Consider the following 20,456-nt stretch of genomic DNA (forward strand, 5'->3'; position numbering starts at 1 on the left):
TCACGTGCGGAGTCAGCTGTGTAGCCGTTTGAGGTAAGGGAGGGGAAACAAACACCAGAAACGGATTTGACCAGACGCCACCAGGATTTGGAAGAGGGAGACAGATAAGAGAGTTCGGTCTTGAGAACGGAGAGATATTGTTTCCTGGCTCTCCTGAGGGTGGACACACACTTGTTTCGGGCTTTGTGAAAGGAAATGAGATTTCCTTCCGTTGGACTTCTCCTACTTTCTGACCCAGCTATGTTCCCTCTCCCCCTCAATCCTCCTCCTTGGTGATTTCAATATCCACATGGACTCCACTGACTCCACGCTAACCACTGACTTCACTGATTTACTCACCTGCTTTAACCTCACTCAACATGTCAACTTTCCTACCCATAACCGTGGTCACATTTTGGACCTTGTCTGCTCTACTGGACTAATTTTGCACCATCTCTCTGGCTCCGACCTCACTCTCTCTGACCACCTAGCCATCACTCTGACCATCAACATCCCCACCCCAGCACCAAGGCATTATCGCACTATCAACTTCCGTAAGCTAAACGCTCTTTCACCTGCCTCATTCTCATCGACCCTCTCTGAAAAAATGTCCACTTCTCCCTTCGTTGACCTCCACACCCCTTCTGACCTCACTGACTACTACAACCACACTCTCTCCTCCTGCCTTGACCAACTTGCGCCTATAAAAACCAAAACAGTTTCTTTCACCCATTCTGCTCCCTGGTTTACCCCTGAACTCCGCCTGATGAAAACTCGTGCTCGCCAACTTGAAAGACTCCGCAATAAAACAGGTCTCACAGTTCACTCCCAGGCCTACAAGGACCACATACAACACTATAAAGATGCCCTCTCCCGCGCCCGCTCCGCCTACTACTCTCAAATTATCCACTCTGGCTCCGGAAACCCAAAAGCACTCTTCTCTACAATAAACAAACTCCTCAGCCCCCTGAACACCACCACCCAGTCATTCACAATAGACAACTGCATCTCCTTCCTTTCATTCTTCCAACGCAAAATTGAAAACATCTACAACAGCTTGACCACCGCCGCACCCGCTCCCCCTCAAACCACCTGCCCCCCCTTATCCTGCCATCCCCTGTCTCAATTCTCCCCAGTCTCCCCTACTGACCTCTCTGAACTCATCGGAATGAAAACTGCCACCTGCACTCTTGACCCCATCCCCTCCAGCTTTGTCAAGGCCTCCCTTCCTGCTCTCTCTCCACTTATCATTGCAACAATAAACTCCTCCCTGTCTACAGGCATCGTCCCACCATCCCTCAAAATTGCTGCTGTTACCCCCATTCTGAAAAAACCTGGACTAAACCCTGACACCATAAATAACTTCAGACCCATCTCCAACCTACCCTTTCTGTCAAAGGTTTTGGAACGGGCTGTAGCCACTCAACTCAAACATCACCTCTCTGCCAATAACCTGTATGAAACATTCCAATCTGGATTCCGCTCCAACCACAGTACTGAAACTGCTCTCCTCAAAATCACCAACGACCTTCTCCTCTCCTCTGACGCTGGCAACCTCAACATTCTCATCCTCCTCGACCTCAGCGCCGCCTTTGACACCATCGATCACACCATCCTCCTCACCCGACTTGAAACCACCTTTAACATTACCGGCACTGCCCTCTCTTGGATTAAATCATACCTCTCTGACAGACGTCAGTTCATCTCCATCAATAACTGCAAATCCCCCACTGCTCCCCTCCCCCAAGGTGTCCCCCAAGGTTCAGTTCTTGGCCCCCTGCTCTTCATCCTTTACCTGTCCCCCCGCGGTCACTTAATCCGCCGTCATGGTCTCCAATTCCACTGCTTCGCCGATGACATCCAGCTTTTCATCTCCACCAAGTCCATCTCCACCGCCACCCACTCTATCCTGACAAACTGCATCACTGAAATAAAATCCTGGCTTCAAATCAACTTCCTCAAACTTAACTGTGATAAATCTGAAATAATCATCATTGGCCCAAAAACGCTCACCAAGTCCACCCATAACTTTGCCCTCAACATCGACGGTTTCCCAGTATCCACCTCCCCTCACATCCGGAATCTTGGCATCATCTTTGACCAAACCCTCTCCTTCGACAAATACACTAAACAGATCACAAAGACAGCCTTCTTTCACCTGAAAAACATCGCCCGTCTCCGTCCATCCCTCTCCTCCGTGGCTGCAGAAACCCTCATCCACGCCTTCATCACTTCCCGTCTGGACTACTGCAATAGCCTCCTTTATGGTTCACCCTCAACAATCACCAATAAACTCCAATACATTCAGAACTCCGCTGCCCGTCTACTCACCCATTCCCGGACCCGTGACCACATCACCCCCGTCCTTTACAAGCTTCACTGGCTCCCCATCTCCCAGAGAATCCAGTACAAAATCCTCCTCTTGACCTACAAAGCCCTCCATAACCTGGCCCCATCCTACCTGGCTGACCTCCTCTCCAGACACACTCCCACCCGCAACCTCCGCTCTGCTGGTACCAACCTCCTGACCCCCCCCCCCCCATCCGGACCAAATTTAGATCCTGGGGGGACAGGGCCTTCTCCATCGCTGCTCCCACCCTCTGGAACTCGCTACCTCACACCATCAGAGACTCCTCCTCACTCACCACATTAAAAACATCACTCAAGACCCACCTGTTCAACACTGCATTCAACATTTAACCCACACCCACCCCCTGACTATCTCCTCTCCTTCTCCCTCCTTTGTGCTTTGAATATTTCCCTATTGATTCTTCTTTTTTTGCAATTGTCTTTATGTTTTGCTATGCATTATGTTTTGCACTCTGTCAAAGCGTCTTTGGGCTTCCTGAAAAGCGCTATATAAAATAAATGCATTATTATTATTATTATTGACCTGACCTCATTTAACACACTGACTTGCAGATTAGTGTTTCACCCCCTTTTTATTGTTCTTCCATTCCCTTGCTTTGTGTCCAACTGTGGCCCCATTGGCCCACTGTCATGACGTCTTTTTACCCTCTTCCATGAACCTCAAATTTGTACACAATTATTTTTCTGCCTCCGCCGACTTATGTTTTCAGGTTGTCCGTCCATCCGTCCGTGATAGTTTTTTGTTACCGCCTTAACTTGAGAATGGCTGAAGGGATTTAAATCAAACTTTGATCAAGCATGTACGATGATGTGAGGATAAACCTATTAGATTTTTGGGTCAAAAGGACAAAGATCATGTTTGGTAAAAATCCTGTTGCTGCGATAACTTGTGAATCAGCGAAGGGATTTTGACCAAAGTTGGTACAAGTATGTATTATGATGCAAAGATGAATTGATTCGATTTCTGGGTCAGAGGTCAGTCTGCAATATGTTTTCATTACCATGATAACTTAAGACTGGCTGAAGGGAACTAAGTCAAATGGCTGTCATGTGCCTTTTTTACCCTGCGCTCGCGAAGCGAAAATCAGGGCTAAGCATTCATGTGCGTACGTGTGCTGTGAGCCCTAAGTGTGTGCCATACGTGTCTGCATTTTAAAAATTCATTTTCTCGGCAACCGTTGATCCGATTGACACGAAATTTTACCATAGTGAGTGCCTCCGCCTGCATAATTTTTTTATTCATAATTATGACGTCATATGTCACGTGGTACGGACGCCATCTTGGAAAAACGTTACACCTCTATATCTTCCAAACCACTCAATGGAAAAAATTGAAACATGGCTCACCATGGGGAATAAGATATGTTGATGGTGATGTCATTGGTGCCTTAATTATGACGTCATAATTCGACAAGTACAACGCTTGATCTGACCAGTATGAATAAAACAAAAAATCCTCTGCAACTGTAAGTGCGATGGACACAAAATTTTCAGAATATATGCGGCTTCTCCTGTCGAATTTTTAAATGATAATTATAACGTCATAGGTCACGTGGTACAGACGCCATCTTGGAAAAAAATCGAAAAAAGTTGCACCTCTATATCTCCATGGAAAAAATTTAAACATGACTCATTGTCAAGTGCTCCCCTTGGGCAATAAGATATGTTAATGATGATGTCATCGGTGCCTTCGTTATGACGTCATAATTTGACAAATACAACACATCCGATCATTGTGAATTTTTTTTCTCAGCAACTATTAGTCTGATGGGCACAAACCTTTCACCATAGGAGCGCCTCCTCCTGTAGAATATTTAAATGATAATCATGACGTCATAGGCCATGTAGTGCAGGCGCCATCTTGAAAAAAAAAACAAAAAATGTTGCACCTCTATATCTCAAAAACCGCTGCATGGAAAAAATTGAAACATGGCTCATTGTAAAGAACTCCACATGGGGAATAGGTGTTGTTAACGATGACGTCATTGGTGCCATAATTATGACGCCATAATTCGACAGGGACAACGCTTAGTCTGATCAGTTTGAAATGTATTGAGCGTGATATATGCATCAATTTTTATATTACAGAATATAAATGTATGATGTCATCGCTCACGTGGTCTGGCAGCCATATTGGATCAAAGGAAAAAAATGTTCAAAAACAGAAGAGTTGGCTCGCACCAAGTTGACTGCGCAGGGTAAGTATTCTATGAATACCATCTTGTCTCAGGAGTGGCTACTGTCTGGCTACTCTCCCATAAAGCCTAGATTTGTGAAGTGCTGCAGAGACTGTTGTCCTTCCGGCAGGTTCTCCCATCTCAGCCAAGGAATTCTGTAGTTCTGTCAGAGTGGTCAATGGGTTCTTGGTCACATCCCTGTCCAACGTCCTTCTTGCCCAGTTGCTCAGTTTGGTCAGACGGCCAGTTCTAGGAAGAGTGTGGGTAGTTCCATATTCTTTCCATTTTCTAATGATGGAGCTCACTGTGCTCTTGGGGAACTTTCAACCCTCTAGAAATTGTTTATACCCTTCCCAGATCTATGCGTCCTCACAATTCCATCTGTTACTGTGCTAACTTGTAAACCAGTTATGGGATTGACCAAACTTGGTGCAAGTACGGTACATATTGTGATACAAAGACGAACTGGTTAGATTTCGGTGTCAAAGGTCAGATGTCATGTCAGGTAAACATGTGATAGTTGAGAACAGCTGAAGGGATTTAAATCAAACTTGGAACAAGTATGTATAATGATGTAATAATGTGGGTGGAGTCGTATCGGTCAACGTCGTGACGTCGAAGAGTGTCGTTCTAGTTATCCTCGCCTGAGAGGGTATTGCATTGGAGTTAGTTAGTTAGTTTGTTTGTCTGCACAGAATAAATATGATTTTCTCTGCAACCGTTGGTCCGATTGACAGGAAATTTTCACCATAGGTGCAACTCCACCTGTATAATTTTTCAATGATAATTATGACGTCATAGCTCACGTGGTTCGGCCGCCATCTTGGAAAAACCGAAATTTGTCTCCATCGATCTTGCCAAAGCCGTAACACCTATCGGCTCAAAATCCTTTTAACTGTTGACTTGGTAGTTTTTACAATGAAGGAAACACGTATCGGGAGTACAAACTACATAGCGATTGTGAATGTGACGGCTCTGAGGCGTCTTTCGCTTTGCATCGAATTATTCATTACATTCATTCATTCATTCATTCAATGATCATTACGCTCATTCTTACGCTCATTAAACATTAAACGTTCATTAAACGATTACGGAAATAAAAACGAAAAACATTACGAAATTACGTTCACACCGTCACATCAAACACTACTGTGAACACAAATATCGTCACAATGAAAACATCGTCACAAACGTAACGTTACGTAATTCAAACCGTGAACACATCGAATATATATTGGAGAGCCCATTGCCCAAGTTTGAAACACGATGGAGTAATATTTACCGATATGAACAGTGATGTGGTTTTAATTGAAATTCTGCAAATACTGTTTAGATTTTGATGATTTGCGTGTGATATGATTTAACGGATGTTTATATGAATCGTTTAAAATAAAAAAGCCTTCAATTTCTGATATTTTGCCTTTTCATTTGGGCCTCACAATTGAAGCCCCGCCCACAGGGCAGGTACCGTTGCTAGTTCAGTGAATTATAGTAAGATACTTCTGCTCCGACGACAGACAGCAACATCTCCCTCTTTTTGTTCTCATCGGTGATCTGGTTCTCCTCACAACAGAACGAATGTCTCTCAATGTAGGCCTCACAGGACTCTCTCTCTCTGGCTGAAACTCGTCCAATTTTCCATAAACCGCCATTTCAAGAATGTAGTTTTCCTCGCCGCCAATTATGTAATGTCCCCAGGATCCAGTATCACTCCTTGAAGTTCATTAACAAAATATTATTGAAATCGAAAACCAAAAAATCCTCGCGAGATCTTGATCGGGGCGGTCACGGATTTTCGAAGCTGTTCCACGATCTTCGCACACGCTCGAAGCTAAGTCATTGTCACATTTGTATTCTTGTCTAAACTGTTCATCTTACGTGTGTGTACCTTTTAAGTGTCCCTCGGAAATTTTATCGGGGTTAATCTTTCATACCTGTAAAAAATAGTCGAGTATCTCGTGCCGCGCGCGGCCTAGTTGTTGAAGCTTCCGACCTGGAGGCTTGGTTTCTCTCCGGGCATCCAAAGTGGTTATTTTTTCATTCGTGTGTTTGTCAAATTTCAACTCGTTACTTTATCGTCCATGCTTTATTGTTTGTTTATAGTTAGTTTTGGTTTGAATTTCCTGTAACTCGTAATTAATTAATCCTGTTCTGCGCCTCGTGTGCGGCCTTGTACCCCTGTCGGTGTTTGTTAACTTAAGTCCCCTACATCGTGTTTTGCTTGGCTCTCAGTTTTTCCCTTCTACACCGAACGTAATACTCTCTGTCTAACGTTTTAAATCCCCACCCCACCCCACCCCACCCCACCCCACCACCCCCCCCCCCAAAAACAAAAAAAACAAAAAAAAAAACATTTATTTTTCCTTTCTCCACGTGTGCCGTTGTCTCATCCTGTACTTTCTGTCCAGGTGTATCGCGGTGCTTTTCGCCCCGCCCCCATTATCTCCTTGCCATCCACCTTTTGCCCTGTTCACGTGACTCGTGGTGGTCCCTCTCGGCCCTCCCCCCGTTGGTATTTTGTGCATATAAGATTGTTCACGGTTCTGTTTAAATATTATTTTAAATATGTTTACCCTTTCCCCTTCAGTGGTTTATTCAGTGGTATATTACAACACGCTGTTTTTCTTCCTATTTAAAAGGCTTTTCTCAATTTCCTCTCCAACTCATTCCACGTCAAAAAAAAGAAATTCAATATCTTATACGTCTCCCTCACTACATGGTCTAAATTCACATTCATTCCATCCCTCCTCCATCGTTCTGAATCGGATTGCTAACTTGAAAATCACAACAAACCCAATTTGTTATCAATGTTCGTCTTTCATTAATCATCCACTTTCTAAACTCCCCTCTTGCCCCTCCCCTCCAAATCCCCCCCCTTGCACCTACACTCCTAAACTACCCCCTTTCCCCTCCACTCTTAAACTCCCCCCTTGCCCCTCCACTCCTGAACTCCCCCCTTGCCCCTCCCCTCCAAATCCCCCCCCTTGCCCCTCCACTCCTGAACTCCCCCCTTGCCCTTCCCCTCATAAACTCCTCCCTTGCCCCTCCCCTACAAATCCCCCCCCTTGCCCCTACACTCCTAAACTCCCCCCTTGCCCCTCCACTACTAGACTCCCCCCTTGCCCCTCCCCTCTTAAACTCCCCCCTTGCCCCTCCCCTCCTAAACTCCCACCTCACTCCTCCCCTTCAAAACTTCCCCCCAACTCCTCCCATTCAAATCTCCCCCCATACCATTCCTCTCAAATTCTCCCTCCTCCCTCCTCCTCAAAGTTGCCTCCTCCCCACCTCGTCTCCCTTCTATCTCATGCCTCCACCCCCCCAACCTTCTACTGTCCCATGCCCCCCCTCAAACAACCCCTCACTCTGCCTCATCCCTTCACCACCAAACCTTTCATCCTCCTCATCCTTCCCTTTTTTGGAACTCTTCTGTAATCTCTGACACACTATCAACTGCTCTCCCTACCTCCCCCTCTCATCCTTCATCTTACCCTACTCCTCCCCTCCCCTGTCCTGTACCCGATGCTCCCCCTCTCTTCTTTAACGGTATGGACCTCAAACATCCGGGGCCTTCGCTCAAACCTGACTGATCTCTCCATACAGGTTGCTTCTGACAATCCAGACTTGATCTGCTTAACAGAGACTTTCCTCCTTCAAGATGTCTCTGATTCCTCAATATCTCTTCCTGGTTACTCCCTCTTCCGGTATGATAGACCTGAGCCTCGTCCTGGTGGTGGGGTGGCTATCTTTATCAAAAACTCTCTTCCTCATTCTCCTTGCACTGCCCTCTCTCCTCCTCACCCCCAGGAGTACCTCTCCGCTCCCACCTTTTGTTCATATGTGTTCTGTACCGTCCCCCAAACAGTGATGACTCAATTTACATTTCACTCTCTGACAACATGGACCAACTTCTATCCACTCATCCCAACTCTCTCTTCCTCATATGTGGTGACTTCAACTGTCATCATGCCACCTGGTTGGGTGTGGGTTCCTCTCTCACCAGTCATGGAACCTCAGCAAAGGACTTCTGTGACTCACTGGGATTGACACAATCTGTCAATTTCCTGACCCGGATCTCAGCCAATGGAGTTTCTTCTCTTCTAGATTTGGTTATGACAAACTTCCCTGCTAATGTCTGCTGCTCTTCTTCTGCTCCAATCGGTTCTTCTGATCATGTGCTTGTCAAAGTGGACATCTCTCTGGCCATTCTCAGAGAGCCTCCTCAGCGTCGAAGAGTCTGGCATTTCACTCAGGCCGACTGGGACGGGCTTCAAGCAGCCATCAATCGTCTGGATTGGTCTCCCATCTCCACTGCCTCTGACATCAATTCTTCCTGGGAATTCTTCCAAAGCAAACTGATCTCTCTCATGCACAGATTTATCCCATCTCGTCTTCAGTTGTCTTACCCTTCCTCCCGTCCATGGTACACCGAATCTTGTGGTGAGGCAGTTGCCCTGAAACAACTTGCCTTTGCCTCTTGGAAGGCTAATCCAACTGAAGGCAATCTCAGTTCCTTCCACCAAGCTCGGAACAAGTGTGTGTCTACCCTCAGGAGTGCCAGGAAGCACTATCTCTCCTCACTCAAGAACGAACTCTCAAACCTGTCTCCTTCCTCCAAATCCTGGTGGCGTCTGGTCAAATCCGTTTCTGGTGTTTGTTCCCCCCCCATCCCCTCCCTTACCTCAAATGGCCACACAGTTGACATCGCACGTGACAAAGCCGAATGCCTCAACTCTGTGTTTGCCTCAAAATCTTTAGTCCCAAACCCATCTCTCTCTGTTCCCACCTTTCCCAGTCGAACCCAACTGCTCCTGGACTCTGTGTCCTTCTCTCCTGACAAGGTGGAGGAGTTTTTGTCTAACCTCGACTCTGATTCTGCAACTGGACCAGACGGCATCAGCCCACGGGTCCTAAAATCCTGCTCTGCCGCTCTATCTCACCCTCTCTCTGTTCTTTTCACCCTATCTTTTGCTCAAGGTCATCTGCCAGCATCCTGGAAATCAGCAAACATTACCGCTTTACACAAAAAAGGTGCAAAAACAGATCCTTTTAACTACAGACCAATCAGCCTGCTCCCAATTATCAGCAAAGTCATGGAATCCATCATTGCTTCGGATATGAAATCTTTCCTCTTCTCCAATGGCTTGATCTCTGATCATCAATTTGGATTCAGACCAGGTCACTCTACTCTGGACATGCTGCTTCTCCTGTCTCAACAATGAATGGAGGTCCTCAATGCCAAACAGGAAATCAGAGCTGTCTCCCTCGACATATCACGTGCCTTCGATACGGTCTGGCACCCAGCTCTGCTCACCAAACTCTACTCCTATGGTATCCATGGAAATCTCCATGCATGGCTTGCGGACTTCCTCTCTGGTCGTAGTCAACGTGTGGCCCTGAATGGATTTCTCTCATCTCCCCTTCCTGTTCAGGCTGGAGTTCCCCAAGGCAGTGTGCTGGGCCCTGTGCTTTTTCTGGTCTTTATCAATGATCTCTCCGACTCTCTGGAGAATCCTCTCTATCTCTTTGCTGATGACTCCACTCTCTGCCGCTCCATTCCTCTTCCCTCAGATCGGCAGTCTGCAGCCTCCTCACTCTCTGAAGACCTGGACAAAATCACAGACTGGTCAAACAAGTGGAACATGTCTTTCAATCCTGACAAATCTCACACTCTTACTACGTCTCTCCGAAAAGATCGACTGGACAACCCTCCCATCTACTTTCTCAACAATCCTCTCCAAGAAGTTCTGTCGCTGAAGCTTTTGGGTCTCACTATCTGCCATGATCTTTCTTGGGAAAACCACATTTCCAAGCTGGCCTGCAAAGCCAGTCGCCGACTGGGCATCCTCCGTCGTGCGAAGTCCTTCCTTGGCACACCTGAGCTCCTCACCACGTACAAGGCTTTCATCCGCAGCTCAATGGAATACTGCTCTCCCCTCTGGGCTGGTGCTCCTGCCTCACAACTAGCTCGTCTTCACGCTGTTGAAAGCAAAGCATTCAGAATCATTGGAATCTCCCGTGATGAAGCTAACTCCAAGGGCCTCTCACTCACTCACCGCAGGCAGGTTGGTGGTCTTTCCGTCTTCTACCGACTCCTCTCCGGCCTTACTCCCCCAGCTCTCTCTGTGCTCTGTCCCCCAAATATTCCTACAGGTCGCACAAGATCTGCCAGCAAGCCTCTGATGGTTAAACTGCCGAAATCTCGGCTCTCTGCTCACCTTCACTCCTTCATTCCTCTTTTCTCCCGCCTCTGGAACAAACTCCCACACTCCCTTCAATCCCACTCCTCCCTCCAGGTCTTTAAAACAGCTGTTCACCACCATCTCTTATCTTCCCCCATCCAAAACCTTGATCTTCTCTACCCCCGCTAATTCACCCCAGATCCACCTTGTTTGAAATTCCAACTTCTTTCCTGGTAGTCCTGGCAGTGTCCATATGTTTTATGCCTCTCCCACCCCCTTTCCCATGCCTCTCCCCCCAAGCCCTCTCCCTCCCACAGATCTCTCGATGTCTCTCGGTTCCTGCTCTAAAATGTTGTGTTTGTGTCCTTCCCCCTCTCTCCCCATCTTGTCTACCGCTCCCGATGTTATTTGTTCTATGTGTCGGTTTGTCGGTTATGTGTCGGTTTGTCGGTTTGTCTTTCTGTGTGATAAATGTTCGCTCTTTCACGAGCCTCGATGTTGTATACAAAAAAAAAAAAAAAAAAAAAAAATCATTTAGCAGGCAGCAATAATCACAGCAAACATTTCCATTACCGGCACTAGCAACGGTACCTGCCCTATGGGCGGGGCTTCAATTGTGAGGCCAAAATGAAAAGGTAAAATATCAGAAGTTGAAGGCTTTTTATTTGAAACGATTCATATAAACATCCGTTAAATCATATCACACGCAAATCATCAAAATCTAAACAGTATCTTACTATAATTCACCAAATGTCCCACATTCCACACATCCATACAATCACTTGTATGGATGTTACGTGTGTGTGCCGTGCACGTGCCGTGTGTGTGGATGCTACGTACGGGTGGGAGGCCAGAAGCAAACAGGCAATGCAGATACGGTGAATGCTGAAGCATGAAACCAATAAATTCCACATTCCTGTAGCACCTTCTGTCGCACGTCAGACATGGACAGCAAGTTCGTGAAGGACTTCCATTAAAAAACGTACCTGTTCGCAAAACAAACGGGTACGTCCACGTAGAGAAACATCGATCGTGGGACCGTGGCGAATCTGCATATGGCGATGGCAAAATATCAGAAATTGAAGGTTTTCTTAATTTTAAACGATTCACATAAACATCCGTTGAATCATATCACACGCAAATCATCAAAATCCAAACAGTATCTTTAGAATTTCAATAAAAGCGACATCACTGTTCATATCGGTGAATATTATTCCATCGTGTTTCAAATCGTGATCGATACATTATGATCGTGATCGATTAAATGGTGTTCACAATCGCCATGTCGTATGTACTCCCGATACGTGTACCAAATTCCCGATACGTGTAACTGTACCAAATCAACAGTTAAAAGGATTTTGAGCCGATAGGTGTTACGGCCTTGGCAAGATCGATGGAGACAGCGATCTGTTAGATCTGATCCTCCTTCATGCCGAAGTGCAGATTCTCCTTCATGCCACATCCGATCGATGCAGCCGTGCAGCGATCGGTGCAGCTATGCAGCGATCGGTGCAGCCGTGCAGCGATCGGTGCAGTCGTTTTTGCGGCACACGTGCAGCGATCGGTGCAAACGTGGACTCCCACACTGCCACATCCTGCTTATACTTTCTCCCACATGACGTTATTTTCCCGGGTGCTGCACAAATGGCCGCACCGATCGAGATTTAACGGATGTTTATATAAATCGTTTAAAAGAAAAAAAGCCTTCAATTTCCGATATTTAGCCTTTTCATTTGGGCCTCCCAATTGAAGCCCCCGCCCGTAGGGTGTAAGAAGACGTAAGAAGATGCTCGACGTAAGAAGACGTCACAATGAGAACCATGAACGTCATGCAAACGCAAATGTTATGCGTGAGTCCAAACCTGAGAATGCTGGAGACCAAAGCTGAAATTGGAAAAACTAAATAGCCTATTTTACTCCCAGGGGTCCCAGGATTATCCACACAAAATATCTCTGCGATCGGTTCAGCAGTTTTTACGGTACCTTCGAACAGACAGACGGACATTTGGTGAATTATAGTAAGATACACCTCAGATATTATGGGCTGAGAGGATGGCCCAGAGGTATGTATACTCTTTTCCAAGCCATCTTCTCCAAATTCCTGCCCTAACCAGCAGGGGGCACTGCACGAGCGGCACAGTTGCGCGCTCAGCCAATGATGCTACCCCACAGCTTTGTGCTGCAGACGAACGAAGAAGACCTCAGATGTTTGAATGCGTGCAGACGGTCTCAAACAGAAGGCGTATTGAATTGATCACCAAATGTCTGTTTGTAAACTTTTGTTGAACTTGCATTTACAATACAACTTTCTTTCATTGTCTTTAGTCACGTGCTGCCAATTACAGTATAACAATAGCTTCAGATGGTTAATGTGACGTTATAGTGACGACACACTTTGTTGCATCATTTCAGTTGCTGTACTATTTAAAGAACCTTGGAGAAACCGTGAGCTTTGATGAAAACGGAGATCCACCAGCTGCATATGAGATCATTAACTGGCAAATGGTGGGAGCTTCGCTCAAGTTTTATGTTGTTGGCACCTTCAATTCATCTGCACCGAGTATGTGCATCGCCTGTTTGCTTCTGGCCTCCCACCCGTGCGTAGCTGCGTAGCACGGGTATCTCACGAGTAAACAATAATTCCCTCAAAATCATTTGGATCTTCCGCAACGAAGCCGAGTGTCTAGGCCTATTACTCTCGCATAACAGACAGGTTGGTGGCATCTGTATTCCACCTCCTTTTTGGTCTTGCACCCTCTGCCCTCTCTTGGCCCTGTCCCTCCCAGGTTTCTGCATCGTGCACATGGTCTGCCAGTAACTCTTTTCTTGTTAAAACTCCCAAAATCCAGGCTCACTGCTCACCTCTACTCATTTGCTCCTCTTTTCTCTCACCTGTGGAATCAACTTCCCATTTGTTCGGTCCCATTTTTTCCTCTAGGGTTTGAAGATAGCGGTTCACCACTGCCTCGGGTCACCCCCAACGGCTGTTTCAATGCACCTCATCATTCCGGTCATGAAGGGCAAGTAAAACAGGCAAAACACAACGTGCAGCATTCATTACATTTTGTAGGATATTCCACATCGAATCTGGAATCAAAAGCTCCACATTCAAATCCTGATGCACCAAACACCAACATCCGAGGACACATTTCACAGGAGCCAAGCTCAATTTTATTTGATCGAAACATGCCTCAAGTCAAAGTGGTGAAGAATTGCTACAACAAAGGAATGTTAACCATAGAGGTATTTGTTTAGGCTGCAAGTATTGCGAGGAAAAATTACATATGGCACATTATTTTAATTCAGAACAAACAGCACTCTCCTCGTGAATGTCTCCACAAGTGATGCCGGCCTATCATTCCGCATCCTCCGTTTCAAAGCGACCACACACACACAACTAATCGGTTTGCTGGACCATTGCGGCGACGACCACGATATGCCTCGGTTTGAATCTGAAGCGATCAAATGAGCTCGTAACGGGTGCCAAAAAGATCTACCTGCACTGTGATACACTTACTTGAACATAGATGGCAATAGAAAAACCAAACCGTTGTGACAAAAACACGACCGATGAACCCCCAAAGGGTCATAAACCAAACCCGACCAAAGGTTTTCTTCCATTAATCTTGTCGACCATCGATACCAATAAAGACACAATTATACGTACAGGATATGTCGAGGTCCATTGTGCCCCCCAGATGATATGCCCATTACATGGGTTAATAGGCATCTACCTTAGTAGATCTTGCCTCTGGAACGGAACACTAATCGCATTTATAAATAAAATAATTTAAAATTAATAAATAAACCGTAAAGGAGAACAAGTTACAAGAACATCGACTTCATCATTAGTGATTGATGAAAAATGCACGTAGGTTCGAAGCGACGGCTCTTCGGGGCCCCCTTTAATACGGAGTGGTGCTGTGGCCCTTTGCACAGGACACGGTGACGTATTCACGACCGCGGTACACCCATCTCGGGTCATTGCACGATGGCAAATAAATAACTCCCAAAGCTCAGAACACCGCATTAATTACAAGCGCAGACGGTCCTCATCGTAGGTTTAAGACGTTACACACGAACTCGTTTCTCATGATCCGCAAGTTCATAGTCTGGATACGAATGGTTTACGAACCCGAACCCCCCTACCCCAAAAAATAATTGCTTTCATCAGCTCAACTCGACGTGGAAAAGCTGCATCAATGAGGCAGGAGTGAAGATTATTGAATATCTTGCGCCTTCTAATCGGCCATTTAACCCTCGATGCTGCGTTATTCCCGATGGGAAGTAATCCTGGGTTGAATTCACGAGTAAATGGTGATAACCTCACAACCTCCTCCTCGTACCAGCAGGACTCTCTCCAGACCCTCGGTGAGCACCTCGAGGAATTCCATGTCTGATATGGCTTGTTAAGGTTCCAGTGCCCTTCCGAAATAAGAGGGTTATTGTGTTGATATTACGTGAAGTGGGCGCAGGCATCACCGACTGAGATTACTTTGGCTACCGACGAGGATGTTGGAGGTCAAAACTTGCACGTAAACGTGTACGGTGAATAAGAAACAAGGATACAATTTTCATCACCCTCGGCATTTCTTGGAGGACCAGGCATGTTGAGAAGTACAAGACGTGCATCGTGGGAGCGGCTCACGATCACTTCATTGAGCTTCACGGCCGTGTGCATACGCCGCACGTTAGATTGGTCTCTGGACACAACGATGCACGATCAATTCACAAGATGGCCTAACCATGAGGGTCAAACAACTGTCGGCAAGCTCCAACTCCCACAATGCATCAGCTTTATCATCGATTGTATGGGTTTTAAAAAAATGGAAATCACCCAAAACAAGGCATAAAGCCACTCTAGGTAAGGGGCGAACGGATGGTTAGAAAAATATAAGGATAAAGCAAAACAAAATAAAACATAGGGGCAATACCCCTGGTGCTCACATGGTAGAATAAACAGTATACTGCATGACTAAAGGTATTTTAAACCAATTTGAATGGTTGCTAGAAGACAGAGCAGCATATATAATCATACTAACATAATCATAAGACTTTAAACAAACAAAGAAAAAATACCTATTTTGGGGGGCAACCACACCCCCCCCCCCCCCTCCCATCTCATGTACCTCCTCAGACCCAATTTTTTCCAATGCCTTGAACAAACCTTGGTACATCACGGGTGGTGAAGGTTGTGGTGAAGTTTCATCAAAATTGTGTGTGTAGGTTCTAAGAAAAAAGAAAATACCTATTTTGGGGGGCAAGCCCCCCATACACCACCTTAGACCCCGATTTTTAAAATGCCGTGAACAAACTTTGGTTCATCATGGGTGGTGAAGGTTTTTGTGAAGTTTCATCAAAATTGTGTGTGTAGTTTCAGAGGAAAGAGCAAATTCCTATTTTGGGGGACAACCCCCCCTCTCCCCCAGTAGACCCCTAACAAACTTTAGGCACAACACAAGTATCATTGTGCCAAGTTTGGTCACAATCCCATCAGCGGTTTCGGAGAAGAAGTTGCAAGTGATTACGGACGGACGGACGGCCGACGCGCCATCGCGCAAACTCCCCTGAACTTCGTTCCAGGTGAGCAAATAAAGAAAAAAAATAACAATAAAACATCCAAGACACAGAAAACTCCACTGCATGGTGCCGTCCGTTCAGCGACTCGACGAGGCTCCCATACCGTGTCACCTGAAATGAAAGCTCAGACTTACGGCTTGATGTTGAGCAGGTCTCTGAATGCCTCGGGGGTCTGTGCCTGGTTCTGCTCCTTTGAAAAGCGCTCGCTGGTCCAGGTCATGTGTACATGCAGAGGGCCATGCATCTCCTCATCATCATCATCAGAAGATGGTGACGGCGGTGGACTACCTGACGGCGACTCCACTGCGTGTTGATCCTCGACCAAATGTGCCTGAGGACAAGTATTATGGATGACAGACAGGCAAGGCTATTGTCAAAATCAGAGAGGTAACGATGAAGTTTGTCATCTATATTCAAAGACATCACGAGAAACAGCGCATAAAACACACAAGTGAAGCCAAACCTAAACAGTCCAATACCAGAGCACACGGGCCCTTGCAGTCTGTCAAAGGTCACACTGTGATTCTAAGAGTGGACTTTGAACCTTTTCCAGCATTGCGCTACTTACATCCTTGCGACTGCAAACGGCTGGTCTGTTTATCTTTCATTCGGAGAGTTTTTGAGGCAATACAATTAGAAATGTTCCTATGGATTTACGGGACTTTCAAAATGACGTAATCCGGCACAGACTGCTCAGTGCGCATGCACAGAAACCCCAAGAAATAGCGATATTCGGGGCATGTTCACGTCCATTGTGTGTGCGCGACAGGGATTGGTGCCTAAAATGACTCACTAAGCTTCTACCAAAAGCCAACAATACTTGGGAAAGTACCTGAGAGAAAGCTGGGGTGTGCCTCTACACAACGGAAGAGTTACAGTGAGACACCGTATCCGGTTTGGATGGTTCTGAACACTGATCGGAAGGACATATCTGGGCCTTGTGCATCACAGGGTAAGCTGAAAATTAACTTTTAACCCATAAAGCATGTCGGGCCTCGATCGTGGCCGAGACATGTATGCAAATGAGGTTAAACTGACGTCAACCCAAACAACTAATCATGACCTTTCTTACAATGTATAACACCCGGGTAAATTGTGAAATCTTGCTTCCAATTGGTGGAGAAAACCCAATGAAGTAAAAGCATTTTTGGCCTGCTGACCAGTCCGCAAAATCCAGCATTTTATGGGTTAAAATGATAATACATGTTCGAGGGGAGAGGGCTGTGGGAGGGGGGGTGGTGCTATAAATATTGTTTGTTTGGTTCCAGGCCCACAAGGGAAATTATAGGAGATTTTTTGCATCTATTGCTAAAAGGAGAAGAGAGCGTCTGTGTTTGCTGCTGCTCACTTCTATTAACAGGAAATGTTACGAACTCGACACCTCTCATCCACGGATATTTCTCATATTTCCTAAATGTCAGCAAGTCTGATTTTCATTCGGGAACATAACTATTATTATGGTTAACCATGCTGGAATTGGCACCCTCTCGGACGTACTGAAAATCATGTTTAAAAGGCAATTTGAATTTCAGATTTCACGCACAGGTTAAAAGTGCCCGGCGAGCAGAACCGTCCCATAATATTTGTAGACTTTATAAGAATATAGTTGGGGAAATGTTTTAATACTGATATCTTTAACCAGACTACTCAAAGTACTGCAGAAATTCTTACAACAACGAAGGAAAATGAAATAAAATTATGTTGCATTTCACAATTTTAAATAGTGTCCATCTCATGCATCAGTGGTCATAATGTTAATGTTGACCTCATTCATAGTACACTTGCATAGAACAGAGGCGGCAGAATAGCCTTGCGGTACGCACACTCACCCTCTAAGCTGTATAACCTGGGTTAGAATCCCGACCTAGTCATAAACTGTTCCATAGGCATGGTGATTGTCAAAACCTTGACCTTTTCTACCCCCGCTAATTTCACCCCACATTTGCTTCTTTTTTTTTGAAATACCAACTTCTTTCCTGGAAGTCCTTGCATTGTCCTTGTGTTTTATACTTCTCCCACCAGCCCCCCTCCTTTCCCACGCCTCTTTCCCCCAAGCCCTCTCCCTCCCACAGATCTCACGATGTCCCTGCTCTCAAATGTTGTGATTGTGTGCTCTCCCTTCTCTCCCCATCTTGTCTACCACTCCCCTTATTTTATGTTTTGTGTGTCTGTTTGATTTTTTGTGTGATAAATGTTAGCTCTTTCACAAGCTTCGATCCTGTATTAAAAAAGAAAATGAAAAAAAAAGTGTGTGCCGTCCCTCGAATGAATGGCTGAATGAATGAATGATCGTTTTAAGGCCATTTTTCCCCGCTAGAGCGGGGGTTAGCCTTGCGGGCCCCATGACAATCATGGTTCCCTGTTTGAGGCAATGTTTTTATGGCCGGATGCCCTTCCTGACGCCAACCCTTAGTCGCCTTTTACAATGCGCAGGGATACGGTGTACCTATTCTAAACTGGGGTACACACCGGGATCGTTCATCCCAGCAAGCTGGTACTCAATTTGCCGACCTCGGAAGGATGACAGGCTGAGTCAACCCCCCTGGCGTTAATTCAGCGATCGACCGGGATTCAAACTCAGGATCCTAGGATCCCAAGCCTGCACCCTAACCGCTAAGCCAACACCAGGCTAAACCAGGCAACAGCAGGCTTTGTGCCATCCCTCGGATGGACGTTAAACTGGGCGTCTCGTTCATTGGACGTTAAAGCTCCCACGGTGTCCTTCGCGAGGTATCGACGGCACCCTGAACAAACTACCAGTTTCTACCTGCACTCTAGGTAGAAAGTGGTCTGGTCCTCTTGAATGTTTCTTCATATTAGGTTACACTGCTTGCTGTCTTAGATTGTGGTTGCTGTCTGGGAAGCAGCTTCTGGACTATAAACAAATTCACAATGTGGTCAGCACATTTCATATGGACAGCCATCTTCGACTACAAAGGGAAACCAATTCCAATTTTCGAACAAAAAGAGAAAAACAAGTGCGATGACAAAAATCAATGTGCCATAATTTGTTGCTTGAAGATTTTTGAAACCAAAGAGCTCCACAAAAAAAAATACCCTGCCTTATGCTCCAAATTTGAGGAGCAAGCTTACAATAACGTACCGTGAGAAACATCCGCTAGATGTTGAAATTATATGAAGCACGATCCATATTGAACATTTTGAAAACCAAGAGCTTTATCAAAATAACTATCAGTTATACATTCTTCTATGGATAAAAAAGTTTATAGCGAGCAAATGCTAAAATTCCTTACGATTTGTCCACATTTAAGGGATATGGAGGAGTGAGCAACGGAACCTGCTGCTGCTTCCATATGGAGAAGTGAGCATCAGAACCTGCTGTTGCTTCCATATGGAGAAGCAAGCATCAGAACCTGCTACTGCTTCAATATGGAGAAGCGAGCATCAGAACCTGCTGCTGCTTCCATATGGATAAGCAAGTATTGGAATCTGCTGTTGCTTCCATATGGATAAGCAAGTATTGGAATCTGCTGCTGCTTCCATATGGAGAAGCGAGCATGGAAACCTGCTGCTGCTTCCATAGGGATAAGCAAGCATCAGAACCTGCTGTTGCTTCCACGTGGAGAATCGAGCATTGGAACCTGCTGCTGCTTCCTCGTGGAGAAGCGAGTATGGGAACCTGCACTCATTAAACTTTGTCACTCATGGTACGTTGGTCATTGTTGCTAAATGAAGTTTCAATCTGCTTTTGCACATTAGCTGCACTAATAGTTCAGCCATGTTGAAATCTAACTGTAGTAACTGGCAGATTGATCACTCGTCCAGATAGAATAAAAGAAAAAGCCATTTATTTTATTTAAAATAATTATTTGTGGTTTAAAAATTTAATTCAATATCAATGGGGCCGATTGCTGATGTTTCAATTTTGAAAAGTTTCAAAAAATCATGTCCGTGGGATTTTTAAGTATTACGCGTTGGAAAGCAATTCAGTCGATGAAGGTCCAAAAGGACTCATTTGAGGCATATGGAAGTCTCCACTCCGATGGGAAAACCAGACTCGGTGGTGCAATGGTTAGAGCGCCCACTCCGAGTCTGGAGGTCAGTGGTTCAAACCCTGACCAAGTCGTACCAAATACATTTTAAAAAATGGTACGTGCTGCTTCCTTGCTTGACGCTCAGCATTTAAAGGATAGAACATGGACAATCTCCA

At 45.6% G+C, this 20,456-nt stretch overlaps 1 protein-coding gene across 7 annotated transcripts in view; it reads right to left on the minus strand.

Moving 5' to 3' along the window:
* Nucleotides 1–13,849: 13,849 nt before the first annotated feature.
* LOC137434920 (solute carrier family 12 member 4) overlaps nt 13,850–20,456 on the minus strand; it is a 105,374-nt gene continuing 98,767 nt past the window's right edge. For all 7 annotated transcript variants that reach the window (XM_068128145.2, XM_078784921.1, XM_078784922.1 and 4 more), the window contains 3 exons: nt 16,420–16,616; nt 15,275–15,408; nt 13,850–15,101 (listed from right to left, as the gene is read on the minus strand). In XM_068128145.2, the coding sequence (XP_067984246.1) occupies nt 15,010–15,101; nt 15,275–15,408; nt 16,420–16,616 (423 nt within the window). In that variant the 3' untranslated portion in view covers nt 13,850–15,009. The remainder of the gene's footprint in view (nt 15,102–15,274; nt 15,409–16,419; nt 16,617–20,456) is intronic.

This window comes from Myxine glutinosa, chromosome 9, assembly GCF_964187855.1.
Source record: "Myxine glutinosa chromosome 9, kmMyxGlut1.1, whole genome shotgun sequence".
Classification (NCBI taxonomy): Eukaryota; Metazoa; Chordata; class Myxini; order Myxiniformes; family Myxinidae; genus Myxine; species Myxine glutinosa.